This window comes from Bufo gargarizans, chromosome 4 (assembly GCF_014858855.1).
Source record: "Bufo gargarizans isolate SCDJY-AF-19 chromosome 4, ASM1485885v1, whole genome shotgun sequence".
Lineage (NCBI taxonomy): Eukaryota > Metazoa > Chordata > Amphibia > Anura > Bufonidae > Bufo > Bufo gargarizans.
Genome location: NC_058083.1, coordinates 13,589,319 through 13,613,310, shown reverse-complemented (window position 1 = coordinate 13,613,310; position 23,992 = coordinate 13,589,319). Strand labels below are relative to the sequence as shown.

The following is a 23,992-nucleotide window of genomic DNA, read 5'->3' as shown; positions in this document are numbered from 1 at the left end:
GTAAAAAGTGCTCTGGTCATGAAGGGGGTTTCACCTAGCGGGGCTGAAGTGGTCATACAGAATGCTTAGTACAATAGGGCTGGAGGGGTTAAAAAATAATAATAAAAAATTTAACTCTCCTTAATCCACTTGTTCACGCAGCCGGCATCTCTTCTGTCTTCTTTGAGGAAAAGGACCTGTGGTGACGTCACTGCGCTCATCACATGGTCCATCACATGATCCATCACCATAGGGGCTGCGTGAACAAGTGGATTAAGGCGAGTTAAATTTTTTTTATTTTTTTTTAACCCCTCCATCCTTATTGTACTATGCATTCTGTATTAACATTTTCACATCCAATGCTGCATCCAGTAACTGGCTTCAGCAGTGACATGACCCAGCAGTAACATGCCACTTGGGGGTATGTCACTGCTGAATCCGGTCCATAAACTGGGAACCGGAAGATGGCCAAGATTCACCTTCCTGCCCAGGCCTATTTTTCCAAATCCGACTTCACTTTAAGTGGTAAAACTTTGGAATACTTTCTCAGAATCTGTTAGATAAGTAATAGTTTTGTTGTGATACATTGTACTTCATGTTAGTGGTAAAATTGGGTCAATATTTTTTTCCTTTACTTAAAAAATAATAATCCAATTTCGATGAGCCGAAATTAGTTATTTGCCAAGTCGCGTGTGACTTCGTTAAATAACTTTGTTAGTTGATTTTTAAAGTGGAAAACTAGTTTAAAACTTTAAACTGAACTCTATTTCGGTTCCGAGTTACCGAGTTCAGTTTCAAGTGTTGTAGTGGTTTTTAACTTAAAAAATCAACTACCGACGTTATTCAATGAAGTCACGCGCGACTTTGCGAATAACTAATTTCAGCTTATCGGAGCCCATACATTTTAATACTGTACGGAGACAGATCTCCATACAGCATTAAAGGGGTTATCCCGTCTTGGACAATGGGGGCATATCGCTTGGATATGCCACCATTGTCTGATAGGTGCAGGTCCCATCTCTGGGACCCGCACCTACAAGGAGAATGGAGCGGAGAAATTTGAGGCGGGCGCACTGCGCATACGCAGCCGCCCTCCATTCATTTCTATGGAGCCGACGAAAACAGCCGGCTATTTTAGTCGGCCCCATAGAAATGAATGGGATCGGTGGCCGCGCATGAGCACTGCGCTTCCATTCACAGCAAAGGGAGAGGCGAGGAGCTGCACCTGGTGGACGGACCTGGGGTCATCCAGCCACAACTCTCCCCGGCTCCGTTCTCCTTGTAGGTTCGGGTCCCAACGGTGAAACCCGCACCTATCAGATAATGGGGGCATATTTTAGTCGGCCCCATAGAAATGAATGGGAGCGGTGGCCGCGCATGAGCACTGCGCTTCCATTCACAGCAAAGGGAGAGGTGGGGAGCTGCACCTGGTGGACGGACCTGGGGTCATCCAGCCACAACTCTCCCCGGCTCCGTTCTCCTTGTAGGTTCGGGTCCCAACGGTGAAACCCGCACCTATCAGATAATGGGGGCATATTTTAGTCGGCCCCATAGAAATGAATGGGAGCGGTGGCCGCGCATGAGCACTGCGCTTCCATTCACAGCAAAGGGAGAGGTGGGGAGCTGCACCTGGTGGACGGACCTGGGGTCATCCAGCCACAACTCTCCCCGGCTCCGTTCTCCTTGTAGGTTCGGGTCCCAACGGTGAAACCCGCACCTATCAGATAATGGGGGCATATCCTAGCGATATGCCCCCATTGTTTAAGGTGGGATAACCCCTTTAGGCCTCATGCACACGACCGTTGTGTGCATCCGTGGCCGTTGTGCCGTTTTCCGTTTTTTTTCACGGACCCATTGACTTTCAATGGGTCCGTGGAAAAATCGGAAAATGCACCGTTTGGCAGCCGCATCCGTGAGCTGTGTTTCCTGGCCGTGAAAAAAATATGACCTGTCCTATTTTTTTCACGGCCAACGGTTCACGGGCCCATTCAAGTCAATGGGTCCGTGAAAGAACACGGATGCACACAAGATTGGCATCCGTGTCCGTGATCCGTGGCCGTAGGTTTTAGTTTCATACAGACGGATCCGAAGATCAGTCTGCATAAAAGCTTTTTCAGAGCTGAGTTTTCACTTCGTGAAAACTCAGATCCGACAGTATATTCTAACACAGAGGCGTTCCCATGGTGATGGGACGCTTCTAGTTAGAATACACTACAAACTGTGTACAAGACTGCCCCCTGCTGCCTGGCAGCACCCGATCTCTTACAGGGGGATATGATAGTACAATTAACCCCATCAGGTGCGGCACCTGAAGGGGTTAATTGTACTATCATATCCCCCTGTAAGAGATCAGGGCTGCCAGGCAGCAGGGGGCAGACCCCCCCCCCCCCCCTCCCCAGTTTGAATATCATTGTGCGGCCCCCCCCCCTCCCCTGTTGTTAACTCGTTGGTGGCCAGTGTGCGCACCCCCCTCCCTCCCTCTATTGTTTTAATACATTGGGGCCAGTGTGCGCACCCCCCCAACCCCCCCCCCCCCCTCCCTCCCTCCCTCCCTCTATTGTAATAATAGCATTGGGGCCAGTGTGCAGTTGAACTCAATGGCTTAATATCTTCATAATCGAGACGGGACTCATCGCTACATTAGCCATTCACTGGGTTCAGAGCGTAAAGGTGCATCAGGAGGCGCGCTCACCCCCCCCCCCCCCCCGGCAGAGACAGACCCCAGGGCTGCACTGGTACCTGGGCATCAGCGTTACTTGCTTTACATCGCATCGGTGGCAGCGGAGTAGAAGATTTTCATACTTACCTGGTTGCTGGCTGCTGCGATGTCTGCGTCCGGCCGGGAGCTCCTCCTACTGGTAAGTGACAGCAATGCGCCGCACAGACCTGTCACTTACCAGTAGGAGGAGCTCCCGGCCGGACACAGAGATCGCAGCAGCCAGCAGCCAGGTAAGTATGAATCTTCTACTCCGCTGCCACCGATGATCGGGGGGGGGGGGGGGGGGGGCACACTGGCCCCAATGCTATTATTACAATAGAGGGAGGGAGGGAGGGGGTGCCGCACACGGGCCACCAACGAGTTAACAACAGGGGAGGGGGGGCCCACTGGCCACCAATGAGTTAAAAACAGGGGGGGGGGTCTGCCCCCTGCTGCCTGGCAGCACCTGCCAGGCAGCAGGGGACAGTCATGTACACAGTTTTTTTGTATATTCTAACCTGAAGCGTCTCCATCACCATGGGAACGCCTCTGTGTTAGAATATACTGTCGGAAATGAGTTTCACGATGTAGCTCATATCCGACAGTATATTCTAACATAGAGGCGTTCCCATGGTGATGGGGACGCTACAAGTTAAAATATACCATCGGATTGGAGAAAACTCCAATCCGATGGTATAACAGAACTCCAGACTTTACATTGAAAAGTCAATGGGGACGGATCCGTTTGAAATGGCACCATATTGTGTCAACATCAAACGGATCCGTCCCCATTGACTTGCATTGTAATTCAGGATGGATCCGTTTGGCTCCGCACGGCCAGGCGGACACCAAAATGACTTTTTTTTCATGTCCGTGGATCCTCCAAAAATCAAGGAAGACCCACGGACGGAAAAACGGTCACGGATCACGGACCAACGGAACCCCGTTTTGCGGACCGTGAAAAAAAACGTCCGTGTGCATGAGGCCTTAATCTGAAGTTGGGAACGAAGCAACTTCAGGTGTATCATCTGAAGCTCTCTTCGTTCCTCACCAATTACAATCCCGGAAAACCCCTTTAAAAGTTGTTTATTTTTCATGGACGATAAATTGCGCCAGTGTCTAGCTGTCGTCATCTTAAAGATGTTCTAATGATTCTTTATTTGGATGATTTCCTGATTTCTGCAGATTCGTGAGAGAATCTTCGTTTTCATCTCAACTGATCCAGCAGACACCAACTGGGGTGGTTAATGAATCTGGAGAATTTGGACCTGTGTCCTAGCAGGTGAATAATCTTCTTGGGTGTACGTAGTTGCTCATAATTAGAGATGGGCGAATCAAAGCTGACTATATGGAATTAGATCCGAATTTCAGGAAAAATTAAATTTGCAATAAATGCGAATTTCCTTGTGCTTCGTGGTAACAAATCACATTTTTCCTAAATTGGCTGTTGCATGTGTGATGACATGGAGAAAGGAAGTATGGGAAGGCGGGATCACCCAGACTGACATGCATGATGCAGCCAATCAGCAGCAAGCCAGCCCTGTGTTGTCACAGCCCTATAAATACGGCGGCCATCTTAGATTCAGACATTTTCCAGCGTTCTAAGTGCAGGGACAGATGTGAGAAGACACTAGGAACAGCAATAGGAAAAACCTCATTGTGAAAAAAACTGAAAAAACGATTTATAAGTGCAGGGAAAGGATTAAGAAGGAATCATTTCACAGCATCTTGGTGCAGGGAGAGACGTCAGAAGGCGCTAGGGATAGTGCTAGAAAAGCGATTTACAAGTGCGGGGAAAGATTATTTGGGGATCCAATTAGCCATTATACAGCTCTGTCATTCCAGCAATTAGTTTCTGCTATTGGGGTGCAAGTTCTATGTTGAAAAGCCTTTAGTGGCCTATTTTAGTACAGAAAGAAAAATATATACGCACTTCACTTCGGCGGTTATATGTATCGAAAGCATGGCTGGGAGTCAGCAGGACTTTGGCGGTTATATGTATTGAAAGCATGGCTGGGAGTTAGCAGGGTGGCAGCAGTGCGAGGTCAGGAGCCAAACGTGCCCGGGGTAGACCACCTGCTTCGCAGCAGTCTACCTGCCCGGGAAGTAGTGGTGCAGGGGTTCACGGAAGCAGCGGCGGTAGCAGTCAGTCAGTGCGGACTGTTGGGAGGGGAAATCACCTACTTGGTGGTGTGGCAGTTTTTTGTTAAACCGCCGGAGAAGGTTAACATGGCCATATGTAGAATATGTGGGCAGAAGGTGAAGTGTGGCCAGGGTGCCAATGTTGGCACCACAGCCCTGTGTCAACATATGCAGCGTCACCATATGTGGTATGCTGCTGCTACTGCCATCTCCACACTGTCACCTTGCCACTCTGTGGTATCCTCCTGATGCTGCTGTCGCCACCTCCAGACTCTGTCATTGGCCACTCTGTGGTCTCCTCATGCTGCTGCCAACTCCAGACTCTGACACCTCCACAATCTTTCATCGTCGTGCCACTCTGTGGCCTCCTGATGCTGCTGCCCCTTCACTACTATGTCATAGGTCCACTCTGTGAACTTCTAATGCTGTTCCAACACTCTCCATTTCATGACTGGGCCACTATTTTGCCTTTCGGCCTGGCTGACATCATTTATTTGACCTTTCTTCTGACCTGTCAGAAGGAAGGAAAAATGAGACACACAATGAATCCTGCCTGTGTAGCAGCTGTAAGGCCTGTATGGTCCTATCAGAATTGGCTTGTGATTTGGTAGCCAAAAGCAGGAGTGGGTACAAAACATAGAAGACATGCAAAAATTCTATTCACGTGTCATCTCTGTTTTATATCCACTCCTGTTTTTTGGGGGCATTAGCAATACTGATGTATTACTGACCAAATGCTGAGAGAAGGCTTATGCTCCACAGACGGGATCTGTTTTTTGTGGGTTATTATTCTGACTGATCAGAGGAAAGGCAAAATAATCAGTGATGTCAACACAAACTTACTGCTGACACCCTCTCCACTCTGTTGGGGGGGCTCTATTTGTATAAGCGTTTAATAGAACAGGTTCTGTAGACATCTATGTGGAATCGGCTGACGACGGTGTAAAAGGAGTGTGCTTCTTCTTGGCTCTAACGTTGACCTGTAAGGCTGAGTTCACACTTGAGTTATTTGGTCATTTTTGACCCAGTGACTGCACAAATAAGTGAAGTGTGCAGTGATTCTAAGAGCGACACCTGTCATCTGCATGTCATACTGACTCACAGTATTATTTCACTACCAGAACAGACTCCCTATGCGTGTTAGTGCAAGGCACAGTGTTCTACACCGCTATTACGGCTCTCTGCAGCCAGGAAATAGCCGTTTTTTTTTAATGTAATTTGCCGGGAATATATTCGTATAGAACCACATTTTTCCCAAAAAATTAGGCGAACTTTTGAAAAATTCACTCATCTCTATCCATAATCCATAGAATATCTTCCTTCCTGTTCAGTTTCCGTCAGAGACGTCATTACCATTCTGACATCAATCATTTCCGCTTTCAAGTGAGCTCAAGCTCACAGGTGAAGATCCCTCACCATTTTAATAACTTTTCTGTTGATGGCTGATCAAGGGAGAACAGGGGGTACAGTGCCGGCATTAAAAATCAGGTGGCCACAGATGCCAGTATCAATTTTTTTTGCTGCATATTCAAATGAGTCCTATGTTATTACGGGTTCAGGTAAGGACGAGGATGTTCAAATTGCTGTTCTCAATTTATTTTCTTGTCCCTAGGGAGGCAGGGATACCCTAGGGTAGTAATGGCTAATGCGATTGTGGAGGCTATTGGAAAAGAAAATTACCTGTAAGATAAATTGTCATCATTTCTCATCCGTATCATTGGAAGGCACAGGCTTGACCATAAGTATAGCTGCTGCCACTAGGAGGCGGACACTAAGCACAAAAGTGTGAGTTCCTCCCTCCAGCTATACCGTTCCTACAGGGACTAGGGTAAAACCGTTTTAGCCGAGGAAGTCTTAGCACGGCTGTGTGTCTCTTCTCTCCCTTCAGGGACGGGATGGAGCGGACCTGCCGCATCCACACGTGATCCCCAGGCCGACATTCGTTCATGGGGATGGGGCATGAGGTGCATCCCCCCCCCTTCCTTCAGTCCATCTTCTTCTGGTGCGAATTCTTGGCGCTCTTTTCTGCACTCCGCCCGCCTCCTGCTTAAAAAGGACCTCTGCAGGACTCTAACACTCATCCTCTCCACATGGCGCTCTGAACAAGCTACATTAAGGGACACAGGCCAGGTAAGCTACTCTCCCCTTCCTACAGGGTATAGCCTACCCCCTCATCCTCCTACTTGTCACTGCAGGGCAAGCACTATGTCCGAGCCCAGGCCCCAAAACAGGAGGCAACTTCTGCGCGCCATTTTCCATGTGCTTCTTGTCGCTCTAAATTCCCATGAGGTCAGTTAGATCCCCTCTGCGCGTCGTGCTTTGCCCCACCACCAAGTAGCTCTGACCCTGACCCAGTCGCCCATCCTGCTCAGCCCATAGTAGAACCGGAGTGGGCACGTTCCCTGTCAAAGATAGTACAGGACTTCACCCATACCAGCAAAGCCATCGTGGAAATACTGGGGCGTTTGTCCGCTAGGCAGTCCTCTGATCAGTCTGACTCTGAAGATCCTGTTGCTAATGCCCATCGTGGTCGCCCTGCAAAACGGGCCAGACCATCCTCCACCAGAAGGATGACTGCATCCCCCGTTTCTTCTGTCTCATCACCGCCTCCCAGAGAGTTTCGCTCGGATGTGTCCTCCCTGGAAGAGGCTTGTTCCAGGGAGAAATTTTTAGATGCTGACTTGGTCTCCTGAGGACCAGTCTTCAAAACTGTCCTCTATGGTAGACAATCTCATTTCAGCGGTTGTAGAAACCTTACAGGTTGAGGACCCTGCATCCTTATCGTCCGGCTCCAGTTTTTTCTTCAGGCGTTCCTGTCGCTCGCCAAAATGTTTCCTCTTCCACCAGCAGTTTGATTCCTCTCTTTCCAAGGAGTAGAATTTCCTTGACAGACTTTTTACACTTAGACTTCTTATACCCTTTTCAGGAAGATTTGACAAAGAAGTAGTTGTCCTCCCCTATTGTGGACCCTCCTGCATCCCGCTTGGCTAAACATACCACCTTGCCTATGGCGGACAGGGCTTTCTTTTCCGACCACAGGGATCAAACATTGGAATCTTTTGTGAAGTTATCCTTTGAAGCAGTGGGCACAGCACTTATTCCAGTTTTTGCCTCTACATGGGTGAGCAAAGCTATGGGTGAGTGGGCAAATAAACTATGCCAGGGCCTCTCCTCTGGGGACCACTCGGAAGAACTTTCTGAGATTGCCCTGCAGCTTTCCCAGGCCAGTCCTTAAGTTTGTGAAACCTCTCTAGACGTGCACAGACTTATGGCCTGCTCATCAACTTTCTTGGTGGCTATTCTTTGTACCCTTTGGCTCTCCTGTTGGGCGGCAGATAATGCATCAAAATAAGCCTTGACGGCCCTCCCCTTTGCCGGCTGCAGACTTTTTGGCAAACGCCTGGATGAAATCATCTCTAACGCTACAGCACTCATTTAGCACTTTTTTACCACCAAACAGGACACGCTTCAACAGATCAAAAAACGTAGGCATCTTTTTCCAGTCCTAAGCGGCCAGCCGACAAGGCTACCCCAGCCCTGGTGTCTCCGCCAACAGGGCTCCAAGTCCTATACCCCCAAGACTTCCTTGGGGATGACAGGCGGCTTTCAACTCTCCCCAATCGGGTGGGAGCCCACTTTCATCTGTTTCGTCATGTCTGGCTGGCTCACATCTCGGATGCAGGGTGAGAGAAGTCATCTCAGAGGGTTACAAGCTGGAGTTCAGCTCCCCCCTCCACCACGATTCTTCAGCTCATCTCCCTCAACCTCTCCCTTTGCTGCCCATTCCTTTTTTTTTTTTTTTTCAGGCTATTCTCACCCTTCTGCGTCAGGGAGTGATCATCCCATTTCCTGCTCAAGACTGTTTTCGCGGGTTTCACTCCAATCTCTTTGTGGTCCCCTAAAAGGAAGGTACATTCCGTGGCCATCCTGGTCCTCAAAGCCCTCAACCGCTTTCTTTGGATCCGCCTCTTCCGGATGGAGTTCTTGAGATCGTTCATCGCGTCTATGGAACTGGGGGAGTTCCTGGCCTCAATAGACATGAAGGATGCTTACGTATATATCTCCATTTGTCAGTCACCAGAAATTTCACCGATTCGCAGTGGGTCCTTTTCACTACCAGTTTGTGGCTCTCCCGTTCGGGCTGGCCACAGCTCCCAGAGTCTTTACAAAGGTTCTGGCCTCGGTCATGGCTCTGCTCCATGCCAGGGGAATAGTAGCAATTCCATACTTGGATGAAATCCTCATAAAGGGTCTATCATTCCGGGCAACGGCGGACAGCCTGCACATTGTCCCGGACACCCTGGAACGCTTCGGATGGGTTCTGAACCGGCCAAAGTCATGTCTCCATCCATCTCAGAGGCTTACTTTTCTGGGCATGTTATTCGATACCTTTTACCTTTCAGGCCAAGGTATTCTTGCCCCCGGAGAAGCTATCCACTCTCTGGCTTCAGATTCTTCCCCTGTTGCGGCCCTATCCTCTCCCAATTCGGGGTGGGGCGGGGGCTGACGACAACTACAATATCTCTGTTCAGGGCACCTGGTTGCGCGAGGAACGCTTTCTTCCGATCAATATTCTGGATTTGCTGGCAATTCATCTCTCTCTGCTTCATTGGACGGGACTGTCTCCAGGGACATCCAGTTCGAGTTCAGTCCTACAACTCCACGGCAGTCTCATACCTCAACCACCAAGGCGGCACACCGAGCCCCGCAGCCATGTCAGAAGCGGCGCTTATTTTTTACTGGGCGGAGAACCATGTTCCCGATCTGTCGGCAGTTCACAATTCCAGCGTCAACTTCTGGATCGCCAACTTTCTCAGCCGGGAGACTCTCCCGGCAAATGGGCTCTGCATCCGCAGGTCTTTCCTTGCGATTTGTGAGCGGTAAGGTCACCTGGATGTGGATCTCATGGCCTCCCACTTCGTCGCCAGGTCGAAGGATCCTCTGGCTCTGGCATCGGACACCCTAGTAATTCCGTAGTCAGTTCACATTTCCCTACGTGTTCTCTCCTCTTCCACTTATTCCTCATCTTCTTCGGTCTGCCCGTCATTCTCGTGGCACCGGACTGGCCACGTCGAGTGTGGCACGCATCCCTGGTCTCCCTCCTTGCTGACGAACCCTGGCTTCTTCCCCTTCAGGAGGACCTCTTGTCGCAGGGACTGATCTTTCACCCAAATTTAAGGTCTCTACATTTAACGGCATGGCTGTTGAAGCCGCCGTACTAAGGACTCAGGGTTTCTCGGATGCTGTTGTCCAGACCATAATTTGTGCCAGAAAGACGTCATCCTCCCAGATCTACCACCAGACCTGGAAATCCTACTCTAGTTGGCGCGAACGCCACTAGCTGTCTCCCATTTGTTTCCTGCAGTCGGGCATGGACTTGGGGCTGGCTATCAGTTCTCTCAAAGGGCAAGTTTACTCTTTCCTTTATATTACAGTGGAACTTGGCTTCGCTTTCTGCTGTTCGGACCTTTTTGCAGGGGGTTGCGCACACTGCGCCCTATTACCGTCCTCCGTTGAATCCTTGGGACCTTAATTGGATGCTCAGTGCTCTCCAGTCTTCACTGTTTGAGCCTTCGCAGCAGGTGTCCCTTCGCTTCCTGTCCTACAAGGTAGAAAATGAAAGTACGCTGGACCTTATAGGTCGAACGTATGGACAGCAAGAGGTGCACTTTTACAACCAGTTGTTTAGCAATTTTCTGTTTATTTGTAGACAACGCGTTTCGGGGTGCTACTGACCCCTCTATCAAGTTTAAAAAATACCAATAATAAATATGCAAAATACACAACACTGTATGTGTGGGAGTATAAATAAAAGATGTATAACATATAAATATACATATACAAATACGACTATGTTATAAAAAGTCTGATGATGTAAAAACATGGGGGGGGGGTTGATTATAATCAATCATAAGATTATTTTGTTTAGATAAAAATTCATTTGGTTCCAAAAATTAATCTGAATAAATCTTATATAATGTATAAGAAAATATATAAAAACACACATGTGTATGTATATGTCCCAAGGAGACATAAACTCATGATGGTCCGATAACGGTAAAAATATATAAAAAATAAGATTAGGGGTATTGGTTGATTCGCTGTTAATAGTGAATAAGAGTCTTAGTGTAATTTAAATATAGTCAATGGATAACAGTGAATAAGGAGGGGAATCTTGGTTACCTGAAGCTGATCTGCAGAGCGGATAGCACGGCTGGTGTGCGGCAGCAGGTGGAGAACGCTGACTTACACAGTGCGTGCTCGCTACTGCGATAGAAGAGGAGTGGTGATCGTGCTCATTGGAGGAGCGTATGTGGCGGGTCTAGAACGGCTGCTCGTGAAGCAGCGGGGGAGAGAGAATCATATAAAAGTAGCATATCGCTACATACCAGGTGCTAGGGGAATAGGGGCCACTGATATGGGTGAAGGACTTGATGGGAAGCTAATAACACAAAAGTGTCTACCGGGGGAGTATACGTCCTGACACACTACTTAATAAATATGTGGTTAGATACATGATGGCTATCTTTTGGTGAACTGGAAATTGGGGATGATGGATATTGCTATGGATGAATAGGGGGTATTGGTGAATTAAAGGGATTCTGTCACCTCCCCTCAGCCAAAAAACGATTTAAAAGCAGCCATGCAGCACAGCTTACCTGGATTAGGCTGTGCTGTTTTATCTTGAAATCCGTCCAGCAGTTACTTCAAAAAACGACTTTGATCAATAAGGAAATGCGTCCTGAAGGTGCCCAGAGGGGCGTTTTTTTCTTCCTAGTGAGCCCAGTACCGCCCCTCTTTCAGTGCCCAGCCCGCCTTCCTTGTATTTTCTAACCGCCGCCCCCAGCCTGCCACAGCCTCCCCTCCCTCTCCTCCCCCTCCCTCACGCCGAACGAAGTCTCGCACAGGCGCAGTACCCACTGAGGGCTGCGCCTGTGCGATCATCAGGAGACTGAGGGCGGCAGCTTCATCTTCGTCACTGGGCATGCGCCGAGCCCAGTGACGTCCGATGCTCGCTCTTCCCTCAGTCAGCAGGGAAGAGCGAGCATCGGACGTCACTGGGCTCGGCGCATGCCCAGTGACGAAGATGAAGCTGCCGCCCTCAGTCTCCTGATGATCGCACAGGCGCAGCCCTCAGTGGGTACTGCGCCTGTGCGAGACTTCGTTCGGCGTGAGGGAGAGGGAGGGGAGGCTGTGGCAGGCTGGGGGCGGCGGTTAGAAAATACAAGGAAGGCGGGCTGGGCACTGAAAGAGGGGCGGTACTGGGCTCACTAGGAAGAAAAAAACGCCCCTCTGGGCACCTTCAGGACGCATTTCCTTATTGATCAAAGTCGTTTTTTGCAGTAACTGCTGGACGGATTTCAAGATAAAACAGCACAGCTTAATCCAGGTAAGCTGTGCTGCATGGCTGCTTTTAAATCGTTTTTTGGCTGAGGGGAGGTGACAGAATCCCTTTAAGGATGGGGTGAATGTGTAAGATGGAGGTTTTGATGGGAAAATGATAAATTGGATAATGGGGATAACATTCCCCTATTGCTCGTCTGTAGATGTCAAGATGGGTAATGAAGGGAGGGGGGGATATACGGGATCTATTGGATATATTGATAGGTGCTATATGTAATTATTACTATAGGAAGTAGCGACGCGGTTCGTCACATATAGTATAGCTGATAGAAGCGAGCGGTGGAGGGCAATTGCTGTGTGTGTAAGTGAGGGTAATTGGTGATGGGGAATAAGAGGGGGGGGGGGGGGGGCCCAAATTGGAATCGGAAATATTTTCAGAGAGGGTCAAACACTTGCTTTCTAGATTTTAATTTAATCCATAGAGTTCCAGAGTTTGCAGCTTGAAGATCCAGAACATTTCCCCTTTTTGTAACGTTCTGAATCTATCTGAGACAGTTTCAGTGACGCATTCGATGGGTGTGATTGTCAGTTTTTAGAAGGGTCCTTCTTATGGATGGAAAGAAAATGTCAGGAGACACTGTGCTTGAGATACTCCCGCATAATATTCCAACGGTGTTTATTCAATCTTTCTCTTAGGGACTGGATGGTGCGACCCACACATACTGCTTTTCTTTATTCTAAGTCCCTTTTAGAGACCCTCTGGATATTTCTTACAATACAAAAACGGTCTGTAGGACCAATAATCCCTTTAGGGGTCCCTAACTGATATTTTAAAATTCTTATCTTTATTTAATTAATCATAGACATACAAACAATAAAGAAACCTATGTAAAATTATCAGGGTCCAGTGAGATAGTATTAGGCAATTTGTATTGTTACTGTTTACTCTCAGTAGCCTTATATATACTCATTTATGCCTATCGGGTGCATTGTTTTGGGCATATTACAGTCCGTCCTATTAGGGATCCATTATAAGCTTCACTGTGGGGCAATTTGGTCGATCAGTATATTCAACCTTTATATTTAGGTTGTTGTGTGTCACTTTAATTGCTATATTGCTGTCCATCTACTTGAGTGCTATTGATTGTAACACATTTCCCATGTGTTAGGCCTCTTTCACACTTGCGTTGTCCGGATCCGGCGTGTACTCCACTTGCCGGAATTAGACGCCGGATCCGGAAAAACGCAAGTGTACTGAAAGCATTTGAAGACTGATCCGTCTTCAAAATGCTTTCAGTGTTACTATGGCACCCAGGACGCTATTAAAGTCCTGGTTGCCATAGTAGTAGTGGGGAGCGGGGGAGCAGCATACTTACCATCCGTGCGGCTCCCGGGGCGCTCCAGAATGACGTCAGAGCGCCCCATGCGCATGGATGACGTGTCCATGCGATCACGTGATCCATGCGCTTGGGGCGCCCTGACGTCACTCTAGAGCGCCCCAGGAGCCGCACGGACGGTAAGTATGCTGCTCCCCGCTACACTTTACCATGGCTGCCAGGACTTTAGCGTCCCGGCAGCCATGGTAACCATTGAGAAAAAGCTAAACGTCGCATCCGGCAATGCGCCGAAACGACGTTTAGCTTAAGGCCGGATCCGGATCAATGCCTTTCAATGGGCATTCATTCCGGATCCGGCCTTGCGGCAAGTGTTCCGGATTTTTGGCCGGAGCAAAAAGCGCAGCATGCTGCGCTATTTGCTGCGGCCAAAAAACGTTCCGTTCCGGAACGGAAGACATCCTGATGCATCCTGAAGGACGGACTGTCCATTCAGAATGCATTAGGAAAATCCTGATCAGTAGTCTTCCGGCATAGAGCCCCGACGACGGAACTCTATGCCGGAAGACTATAACGCAGGTGTGAAAGAGCCCTTACAAACGTTTCGATCTGTCGGAGCAGCTCCTGTATATATCTCATATGGTCCCTAACTGAGGGTTCCGTTATTGGCAACAGTGTACTGACTACTCAAATTTCTATTAGATGCTCCACTGATCGGCACTTGACACAGGGGTGTACTACACACTCCTATTGTTGGCTGCAATTTGGACCCTAGAGGGTACTGGGTGTTATTACATATACCACGGTCGATTTTCCCTCACTAGCTATGCCACCATCAATGCTCCCTTTGCTGCTCACTTGCCCTGTCTAAAAAGCACGCTACACTAAAACACCCCTCCCGACATGTTTCGCCACATGCGTGGCTTCGTCAGGGGAAGTGGGGTATAGACGTGCGCGCGCTCAAAATGATCTCCTTTTATGCATCGCTAGGTTCCACCCATCCCTCCGCTACTACCAATAATGTATCATCCTTTCCCATTGACCTCGGCGATATCCAATCAGAGCAAGGCGCGTCTTCTGACGCGTATACCATGCGCTCCTAACTCTACACTCCATCATAGGTTCCCGCCTGTAGGGGCGCGTCCTATTACGTATGCACTCCTGCATCTGAATGGTAAGGCCGATATCCTGAAAGCCACCCCTTTTAGATGACGTATCACCTCCTAATGACAACAATCTTAACCCGTTCTTGCCGCTTACTAAGGGCACCTAAGGTATCCATAGATTAATATTACACAGCACTCCAAGGATAACCCAGTATCTTTTTCATGGCGATTAAAAATAGCCTATTCCTTACGATCTATGGATGCCGTGTTGTTATTGATCAATTTAGTTCTTTGATTAGATAATTCGTCATCTTTTATGAAGGGATCATTTATATGGGACGAACATAGATTGTACAATAGCCGATGTCCATAGACACTCGCCAGTGCACGGATGATCTATCATAAACGTATACATTATAATTGCTTTTGCAATAAAGATGGGATATGCTAGCCTCACCTATAATTTTGGGTCTGGTGACGTTATCTCTTTTTTGTCAGTTTTTTCAACAATCTTACATTTATATATTATTTTACTATGTTAGATGAAGGCCATGAATGAGAATCCTTCATTAAGGCCTCTTGGGCTCAAAGTCTGTAATTTGTGTATCCACTTAGCTTCTTCCTGCAGGAGTTTCTGGTCTAGGTTGCCACCTCTTGGTCCTAGGGTCATTTTGGTCAGTCCCCAGAATTTTGATACCTCAAGATTCCCACCATGTACATGGGTAATATGCCTATAGAGTGACGTGTCTTTGCCAGTGTTGATGGCACTTATGTGTCCTGATATCCTCCGCCTTAGCTCTTGCGTGGTTTTACCCACATATAGTTTTTCGTAGTTACATGAGGCGACATGGATAATGCCGCTACTCCAACAATTGAAAAAAATCTCTTTTTATTATATACTCGCGTCCATCTAATGCAGTGGTGGCGAACCTATGGCACGGGCGCCGGAGGCGGCACTCAAAGCCCTCTCTGTGGGCACCCATGCCCTGGAAAAAGTCTAAGGCATTCCTCTATTTCTTGCCATTCATCAACGCAGGGCAGCACATTCAATGCAGTCAGGCTATATAGCTAAATGACAAAGTGCATGGAACATATACTATATTGAACTGTAGTATTCAGGTTAAATTGCTGTGTTGGCACTTTGCGATAAATAAGTTGGTTTTGTGTTGCAGTTTGGGCACTCAGTCTCTAAAAGGTTCGCCATCACTGATCTATTGGGTTTTTAAAAAAAATTTCCACTCTGGGTAGATACCTACAAAACGTACAATTGCCACATGGGAAGGAACCAATGATACTAGATCTTAACCAGTTTGTGTTCGTTATCTCTCTTCTAGGAAGGAAGCTGTGGACAAGTTTATCCATCAGGTTTTGTCCCCTTCTATACGTGACGTTGGGATATGGTGACAATACACTACTCAGCTCATCATCACTGGTGAGTACCTTCCAGTGTTTTTTAGGATCTTCATTACCTGTTGATTGTTAGTCGTAAGTTCCAATGCATCTTATCCTTTTTTCCTCCTGTGTCTGATCTTTACCACATTTTTTAGATATTAGATCTTCCCTGTTGGCACTTTTGACACGATTAAACGCTTTTTTAAGGCATTTTCGTGGGTAGCCTCTGGCTCCAAATCGTTTGAAGAGCTAGTCTGCTTCCTTTTTGAAGGATTCTTCTGTGGTACAGTTTCTACTTGCTCTCAAGTACTGCCCCACAGGTATCCCCTTCTTTAGAGCCGTTGGGTGCCAACTCGTCCAGTAAAGCAGACTATTTGTGGAGGTCGGCTTGCGATAGATTTGTTAAAATCTGCCCATCCACACCTTTCTGGATCATTAAATCCAAAAAGCAGATTTGACTTTAATGGATTTCAAAGGTGAAGTGCATCCCTATCTCATTTTGATTGTGTGTCAACGAAATTAATGAATTCCTGTTTTCCACCCTCCCAGAATAACAAAATATCATCAATAAACCTCCCCCAAAATAATATGTGACTTGTGAATTGTGCAAATGTGTCAGAAAAAACTATAGTGTTCTCCCACCACCCCAAAAATAAATTTGCAAAGGTCAATGCGCAGGGGGTCCCCATAGCGGTACCCTTCATCTGACGATAGAAAGCATAGGAAATAATTGTGAGTAAGACTTAATCTTAACAAACAAATTACTAAATCATTGTGCTCGTGAAAACTAGTGCTTTTCATATCCAGGAAATATTTAGTAGCTTTTATGCCCAGCTCATGATCAATATTGCTGTATAAGGCCTCCACATCCAGGCTAGCCAGGTATGTGGATGGTGACAGTGAGATTTCCTTAATTTTAGTCAGTACTTCGGTGGTATCCTTTATATGTGAAGATAGTGATGTCACAAAAGGTCTCAGTATCTCATCCACATATTCACTAGCTGGTTGACTCAGGGAGTCATTCCCTGATACTATCGGGCGCCCAGGTATTGGGTTCTTCCTTTTATGCACTTTTGGCAGTGCATAGAATGTAGGGATAGTGGGGCTTTTATTATACAGAAAATCAAATTCTTCTTTAGATATCAAACACTGGTCTCTCGCAGACTTCAAGATTTCTTTGAGGTCCTCCAGATATCTCTTGGTTAGATTTTCTTGTAAGGCAGTGCTCCAGACTAAAAAAAAATACCTAGTAGCCATTGGCGCCAAGTCAAATTTTTAGTCGCCAAATCGAAACCGAATCAAAATTTTGGTATCGTGACAACGCTACGCCGATCAGATCGGAGTAGGGTTGTTTTGATACCAAAATTTGGATTCGCTTTCGTCACCATAAAAAAGTATTGCGATACTCAATAATGCGCAAAAAAAATCCTATTTTTTTGGGGTGACAAGGTGACTAAAAAATGGCGAATGCTCACCGCATAGGAGATATTTTTTAATAATTTAATAGTTTGGACAGCGCTGTGTAATATGTTTATTTATTGTTTATATATTTTATATGTAAAATTGGGAAAGGGGGGATTTAAACATAATATTTTAGGGCACTTTCACACTAGCGGTTTTCTTTTCCGGCATAGAGTTCCATCCTAGGGGCTCAATACCAGAAAAGAACTGATCAGTTTTATCACCATGCATTCTGAATGGAGAGCAATCCGTTCAGGATGTCTTCAGTTCAGTCATTTTGACTGATCAGGCAAAAGATAAAACCGCAGCATGCTGCGGTTTTAGCTCCGGCGAAAAAAAAAACCGTAAGATTTGCCTGAATGCCGGACCCAGCATTTTTCCCCAAAGGAATGTATTAGTGCCAGATCCGGCATTCAAAATACCGGAATGCACCCGCACTAAATCCGGACCCATTCACTTTTATGGGGCTGTGCACATGAGCGGTGATTTTCACACATCACTTGTGCGTTGCGTGAAAATCGCAGCATGCTCTGTTGTGCGTTTTTCACGCAACGCAGGCCCCATAGAAGTTAATGGGGCTGCGTGAAAATTGCAAGCAAGTGCGGATGCAGTGCGATTTTCACGCATGGTTGCTAGGATGAAAGTCTATTCACTGTATTATTTTCCCTTAACATTGTTATAAGGGAAAATAATAGCATTCTGAATACAGAATGCATAGTAGAAGGTCAATATAATAAACATTGGTGGCGCAGTGCACCCCCCAACACCCCAGTATAATAAACATTGGTGGCGCAGTGCGCCCCCCCCCCCCCAATATAATAAACATTGGTGGCGCAGTGCACCCCCCAACACCCCAGTATAATAAACATTGGTGGAGCAGTGCGCCCCCCACCAATATAATAAACATTGGTGGCGCAGTGCGCCCCCCAATATAATAAACATTGGTGGCGCAGTGGGCAGTGCCAATGAGGGTTAAAAAATAAATAAATAAATAATTAACTCTCCTCCTCCAATTGATCGTCTCCTGTTCTTTCTTCAGGACCTGTCAAAGGACCTGTGGTGACATCACTGTGCTCATCACATGATACATCACATGATCCATCACAATGGTAATTGACCATGTGATGAGCTCAGTGACTTCACCACAGGTCCTGAAGAAAGAACAGGAGACCGGCAGCTACGCGGTCAACTGGAGGAGGCGAGTAAATTTTTTAACCCTCATTGGCACTTCCCACTGAGCCACCAATGTTTCTTATACTGGGGTGTTGGGGGAGGCGCACTGTGCCACCAATGTTTCTTATACTGGGGTGTTGGGGGGCGCACTGTGCCACCAATGTTTTATACTGGGGTGTTGGGGGGCGCACTGTGCCACCAATGTTTCTTATACAAATACAGGAGGCGGGTGCCGGAATCAAATAGCCGGCACCCGACCTCTATGACAGGGAGCTGCGATCAGCGGCAGTTAACCCCCCAGGTACCGCACCTGAAGGGTTAACTCAACTGCAGCTGATCGCAGCTCCCGGTCATAGAGGTCGGGTGTCGGCTATTTGATTCCAGCACCCGCCTCCTGTATTTGTATTAACAGGTCAGTTATCTTCATTGGTGGCGCAGTGGCCACAGCCCCTCCTCCTCCCGTCTCTCTCCTTATTGGGGGCGGAATCAGCACAGGGGGGAGGGAGAGACTCCTTCTCCACTGCGCTGCTGAGAATTCTAGAGTCTGACTCACGGTTCTTTTAACTCAAAGAATCGAATGAGTCTCTAACTAAGTCGGATCTTTAGATTCTTTTAACCTGTGACTCATTCAATTCTTAGACTCCCTGTACTGTGTGTGACTCAGACTCAGAGCTGCTAGTGCTTGCCTTGCCTCAGCTCTGATTGGTTGGTGGGCGGGGAGGGGAGGGGCTGGCAGCAGCAGCTTCCACTCTAGGATCAGATTACACTCCTCCCAGCCCCTCCCCTCCCTGCTGCCAGCGGCTCTGCTATTGTGTGCTGTGACAGAGCTGACAGACTGAGAAGAACATCGGCGGCGGCGGGGCAGAGAACTATCATCTCCTGTGCCCGCCGCTGTTCAACGGCAGAGCTGCGGTGGCGGGTCTAGTCGCAAATAGCGACAAGACTAAAAAGTCTTGTCGCCATTTGTAAATTCTAAGTCGCATTGGCGACCATTTTGGTTGCTATCTGGAGCCCTGTAAGGTCTGATATATTTTCCTATCCATCAACAGCCTATTTACCATTCCTTCATAGTCATCCCTATCTTGGATCACTATGTTACCCCCTTTATCACTTGGTTTTAGAATTATGTCCTTGTTTGTTCTCAATTCCTCCAATGCAATGATTTCCTCCTCTGTAAGGTTTTCAGGGATAGTATCCTTATTTGTTTTTAACTTATTGATATCTTGAGCTACCAATTGTACAAAGGCCTCTATTTGTCTGAGCTGTGAAATAGGTTTCTTTATTGTTTGTATGTCTATGATTAATTAAATAAAGATATCAGTTAGGGACCCCTAAAGGGATTATTGGTCCTACAGACCGTTTTTGTATTGCCACACATACTGCAACCCACATTCGCATTCCATCAGATACACAATATAAGAAGACGAGCAATTCAAAAAACATTATCTCCCTGCCTGCCGCCGTTCCCTCAAAATAAAGACTTTTATAATATGCTAATGAGCCTCTAGGTGCTAGTGGGGCGTTGCTGCAGCACCTAGAGGCTCCTTCTTCTCACCCTTTGGCACGCCCATGTCCAGTTGATTGACGTCCTAGTTCTCCTCTGTGCCCGTAAAATCCTGCGCCTGCACCGTCCCATTTAGTATTCGGCGCAGTGAGTGAAGGATGCTCTCCTGCTGCCGGCTTCACTCACTGCGCCTGCGCCGAATACTAAACGGGACGGCACAGGCGCAGAAACCCTTTAAACTTCTGCACACAATTTGAAATGCTACTGCAACACTTATATGTTGCAACCTATGGCTGCATTTATAGCTGCCAGTATAATTTGGATGACACATCGTATTGGTTGGAGCTAAAGCGACTTTCTTGTTTTTCAATTTGCTCGGTGCAAGTATATTCTTTAGCGTTCCTGCCCTCCTAAAAGTGATCTGTGGTTTGGATGGTATAATGTCTTTTTGATACAGATAATTTTTTAGTATATGCCAGTATTTCATTACGATGGTTCTTAGAGCCTCGTGGTTGGAGTTGTCAGTAGTGATAAATGAGGTTTTGTATTTTTTGGGTATTCCCCGTTTCTACGGGTTTACTCTTCTCTCTGGTGTTTAGGCATTCTTCCTGGCTTTGACTGCTTGCTCTCATGAAGGCGTTTTCTATAATCCTCCTGGGATATTTTTTTTTGTTTTGTGAATCTGGAACGTAATATCTCACTCTGAGAGAGGAAGTCGCTGTTATCAGTACAATTTCTTCTGATTCGTTTGAACTGGCTAAACGAGATGTTGTCCTTCCATTTCTTTTAGTGGGCACTTCTATAGTCGAGGTAACTATTACCATCAACCTTTTTAAAATATGTCTTGGATCTGAAGATCAAATCTAAATATTCAGTAGATGAGGCTGTCAGATTGGAAGTAAAAGAGAGATTCCATGAGTTCCTATTGAGGTGGGACACAAATGCCTGGGCTTCTTCATTGGAGCCGTTCCAGATCGAGATCAAATCATAAATATATTGTTTATAAAAGATGATACGGTCTTTCCAGCAATGACTGTCGTAAACAAATTCATCTTCAAAGCGGCCCATATATAGGTTTGCGAAACATGTCCCCATCGTGGTTCCGTTCTGTTGCCTGTAGATCTTCCCCTCAAATGAAAACACATTGTGTGTAAGAATAAAATTAATTGCATCCCCAAAAAACTTTTTATGATTGAGAGAAAGGCGGTTATCGGTTTCCAGATAATGGCTCGCAGTTTTTAAAACCTGCTGCATGTGGAATGTCGGAATAGAGGGCTGTTGCGTCCATTGTCGGAATAGAGGGCTGTTGCGTCCAGTGTCGGACTAGAGGGCTGCTACGTCCAGTGTCGGACTAGAGGGCTGCTACGTCCAGTGTCGGACTAGAGGGCTGCTACGTCCAGTGTCGGACTAGAGGGCTGCTACGTCCAGTGTCGGACTAGAGGGCTGCTACGTCCAGTGTCGGACTAGAGGGCTGCTACGTCCAGTGTCGGACTAGAGGGCTGCTACGTCCAGTGTCGGACTAGAGGGCTGCTACGTCCAGTGTCGGACTAGAGGGCTGCTACGTCCAGTGTCGGACTAGAGGGCTGCCACGTCCAGTGTCGGAATAGAGGGCTGAGTGTCGGACTAGAGGGCTGCTACGTCCAGTGTCGGACTAGAGGGCTGCTACGTCCAGTGTCGGACTAGAGGGCTGCTACGTCCAGTGTCGGACTAGAGGGCTGCTACGTCCAGTGTCGGAATAGAGGGCTGCCCTCTATTCCAACATTCCACATGCAGCAAGTATCAAAACTGCAAGCCATTATCTGGAAACAGATAGCTGCCTTTCCCCCCCGTGCGGCCGCGTGCGTGAGGTCTTAGTCAGTGTTCTCCACGTGCTGCCGCACACCAGCCGTTCTATCCGTTCTGCTGATCAGCTTCAGATAACCAAGATTCCCCTCCTTATTCACCGTTATCCATGGACTATATTTGAATTACACTAAGACTCTCCTAACAGGGAATCAACCAATACCCCTAATCTTATTTTTTTTTTATATATTTTTACTTTTATCGGACCATCATGAGTTTGTCTCCTTGGGACATATACATACACAAGTGTGTTTTTATATATTTTCTTATACTTTATACATTATATAAGATTTATTCAGATTCATTTTTGTAACCAAATTAATTTTTGTTATAAAAGTCAAAGGTTTGAGCAGCTCTCACCTGCCGAGGATTCCACTGGTATAGCACGGAACAACTCCTTCACCCGATTCAGGAGAAATACGTAAGTATGAAGAAAAATAGGTTTTGTCCAGCTTGTGTTTGTGGTAATCCAAAGGCTTTTATTCAATAATCGATAAAATCCAGGTACAGAAATGCAGGTCTACATGTTTCGGGCACAATTCGATTTTAGCTAGGGAGTAAGGGCTAAAATCGAATTGTGCCCGAAACATGTAGACCTGCATTTCTGTACCTGGATTTTATCGATTATTGAATAAAAGCCTTTGGATTACCACAAACACAAGCTGGACAAAACCTCTTTTTCTTCAAATTAATTTTTATCTAATCAAAATAAGCTTTTATTGAACCCCCCCCCCCCCCATGTTTTTACATCATCTGACTTTTTATAACCTAGTCGTATATTTATGTGATACATCTTTTATTTATACTTCCACACATACAGTGTTGTTTATTTTGCATATTTATTATTATTGGTATTTTTTAGACTTGTCAAAGGGGTCAGTAGCACCCCAAAACGCGTTGTCTACAAATAAACTGAAAATTGCTAAACAACCGGTTGTGAAAGTACGCCTCTTGCTGTCCATACGTTCGACCTATAAGGTCCAGCATCCTTTCATTTTCCTCTGTCTGACCCGAGTGGTAGGGTGGCTCCCGCCCAAGTTCATTGGACCAATCCAGCCTGCACCAACAGTCAACCATCTCTACTTGGCCTTCATTGTGGTTGCGTCCAAATTGGTGCCACCCCAATAGGTGAGCAAACCATTTTCTAATTGTGGATATTTCATTTATCAAACATACTCGTCCTATGAGCGCCTTCTATATCCTTCGGCCACTATTTGCTGTCCTACAAGGTGGCCTTTTTGGTGGCAATCCCTTCCATCATTCGGGTGTCGGAACTTGTGGCTCTTTCCTGTCGGTCGCCCTTCCTGATCCTTCATCAGGACAAAGTTGTTCTTCGCCCTGTTCAGTCCTTCCTTCCGAAGGTTGTGTCAGCATTCCATCTCAATGTAGAGATCCTTCTACGTTCTTTTGTCCTGCCCTGTATCATCCTCGTGAGCAGTAGCTCCACACTCTGGATTTGGTACAAGCCGTTTGCATCTATCTGTCTCAGACGTCATCTTTCCGACGGGCTGATTCTCTGTTCGTTCATTTAAGAGGGGCCGAGACGAAATCTGGCTGCGTCCAAAGCTTCCATTTCCAGATGGATTAGTTTGGCCATTGTGGAAGCGTACCACATCAGTAACTGGGCCCCACAATTCTGGGTTACTTATTCTGCTTGGGCAGTGCATCATAGGGCTTCAGCCCTTTAGGTATGCAAGGCGGCTACCTGTCGTCTTTGCACACTTTTTCAAAATTTTATAGAGTACACACCTTTTGTGTCTTCTGACACTTCTCTGGGGTGTAGAGTTTTGCAGATAGCGGTTCTCTGATTGGCCGGAGGGCTTCTTAGTTTATGACCCACTTTTTGGGACTGCTCTGTAACGTCCCATGGTCAAGCCTTTGTCCCCCAATGATACGGATGAGAAAACGAGATTTTTGTACTTACCATATAATCTGTTTCTCTTCTGTTCATTGGGGGGGACAGCTTCCACCCGTTATCTTTTTTCATGGGCCTCTTTGTGGCCTGCATGGTTCTGGA

The 23,992-nt window shown here is 46.9% G+C and overlaps 1 protein-coding gene across 1 annotated transcript in view; it reads left to right on the top strand.

The window, feature by feature from the left end:
- TDRD15 (tudor domain containing 15) overlaps nt 1–23,992 on the top strand; it is a 65,153-nt gene that overhangs the window by 16,097 nt on the left and 25,064 nt on the right. The window contains exons 2-3 of the mRNA XM_044289324.1: nt 8,725–8,872; nt 8,940–9,228. Of these exons, the coding sequence (XP_044145259.1) occupies nt 8,725–8,872; nt 8,940–9,228 (437 nt within the window). The remainder of the gene's footprint in view (nt 1–8,724; nt 8,873–8,939; nt 9,229–23,992) is intronic.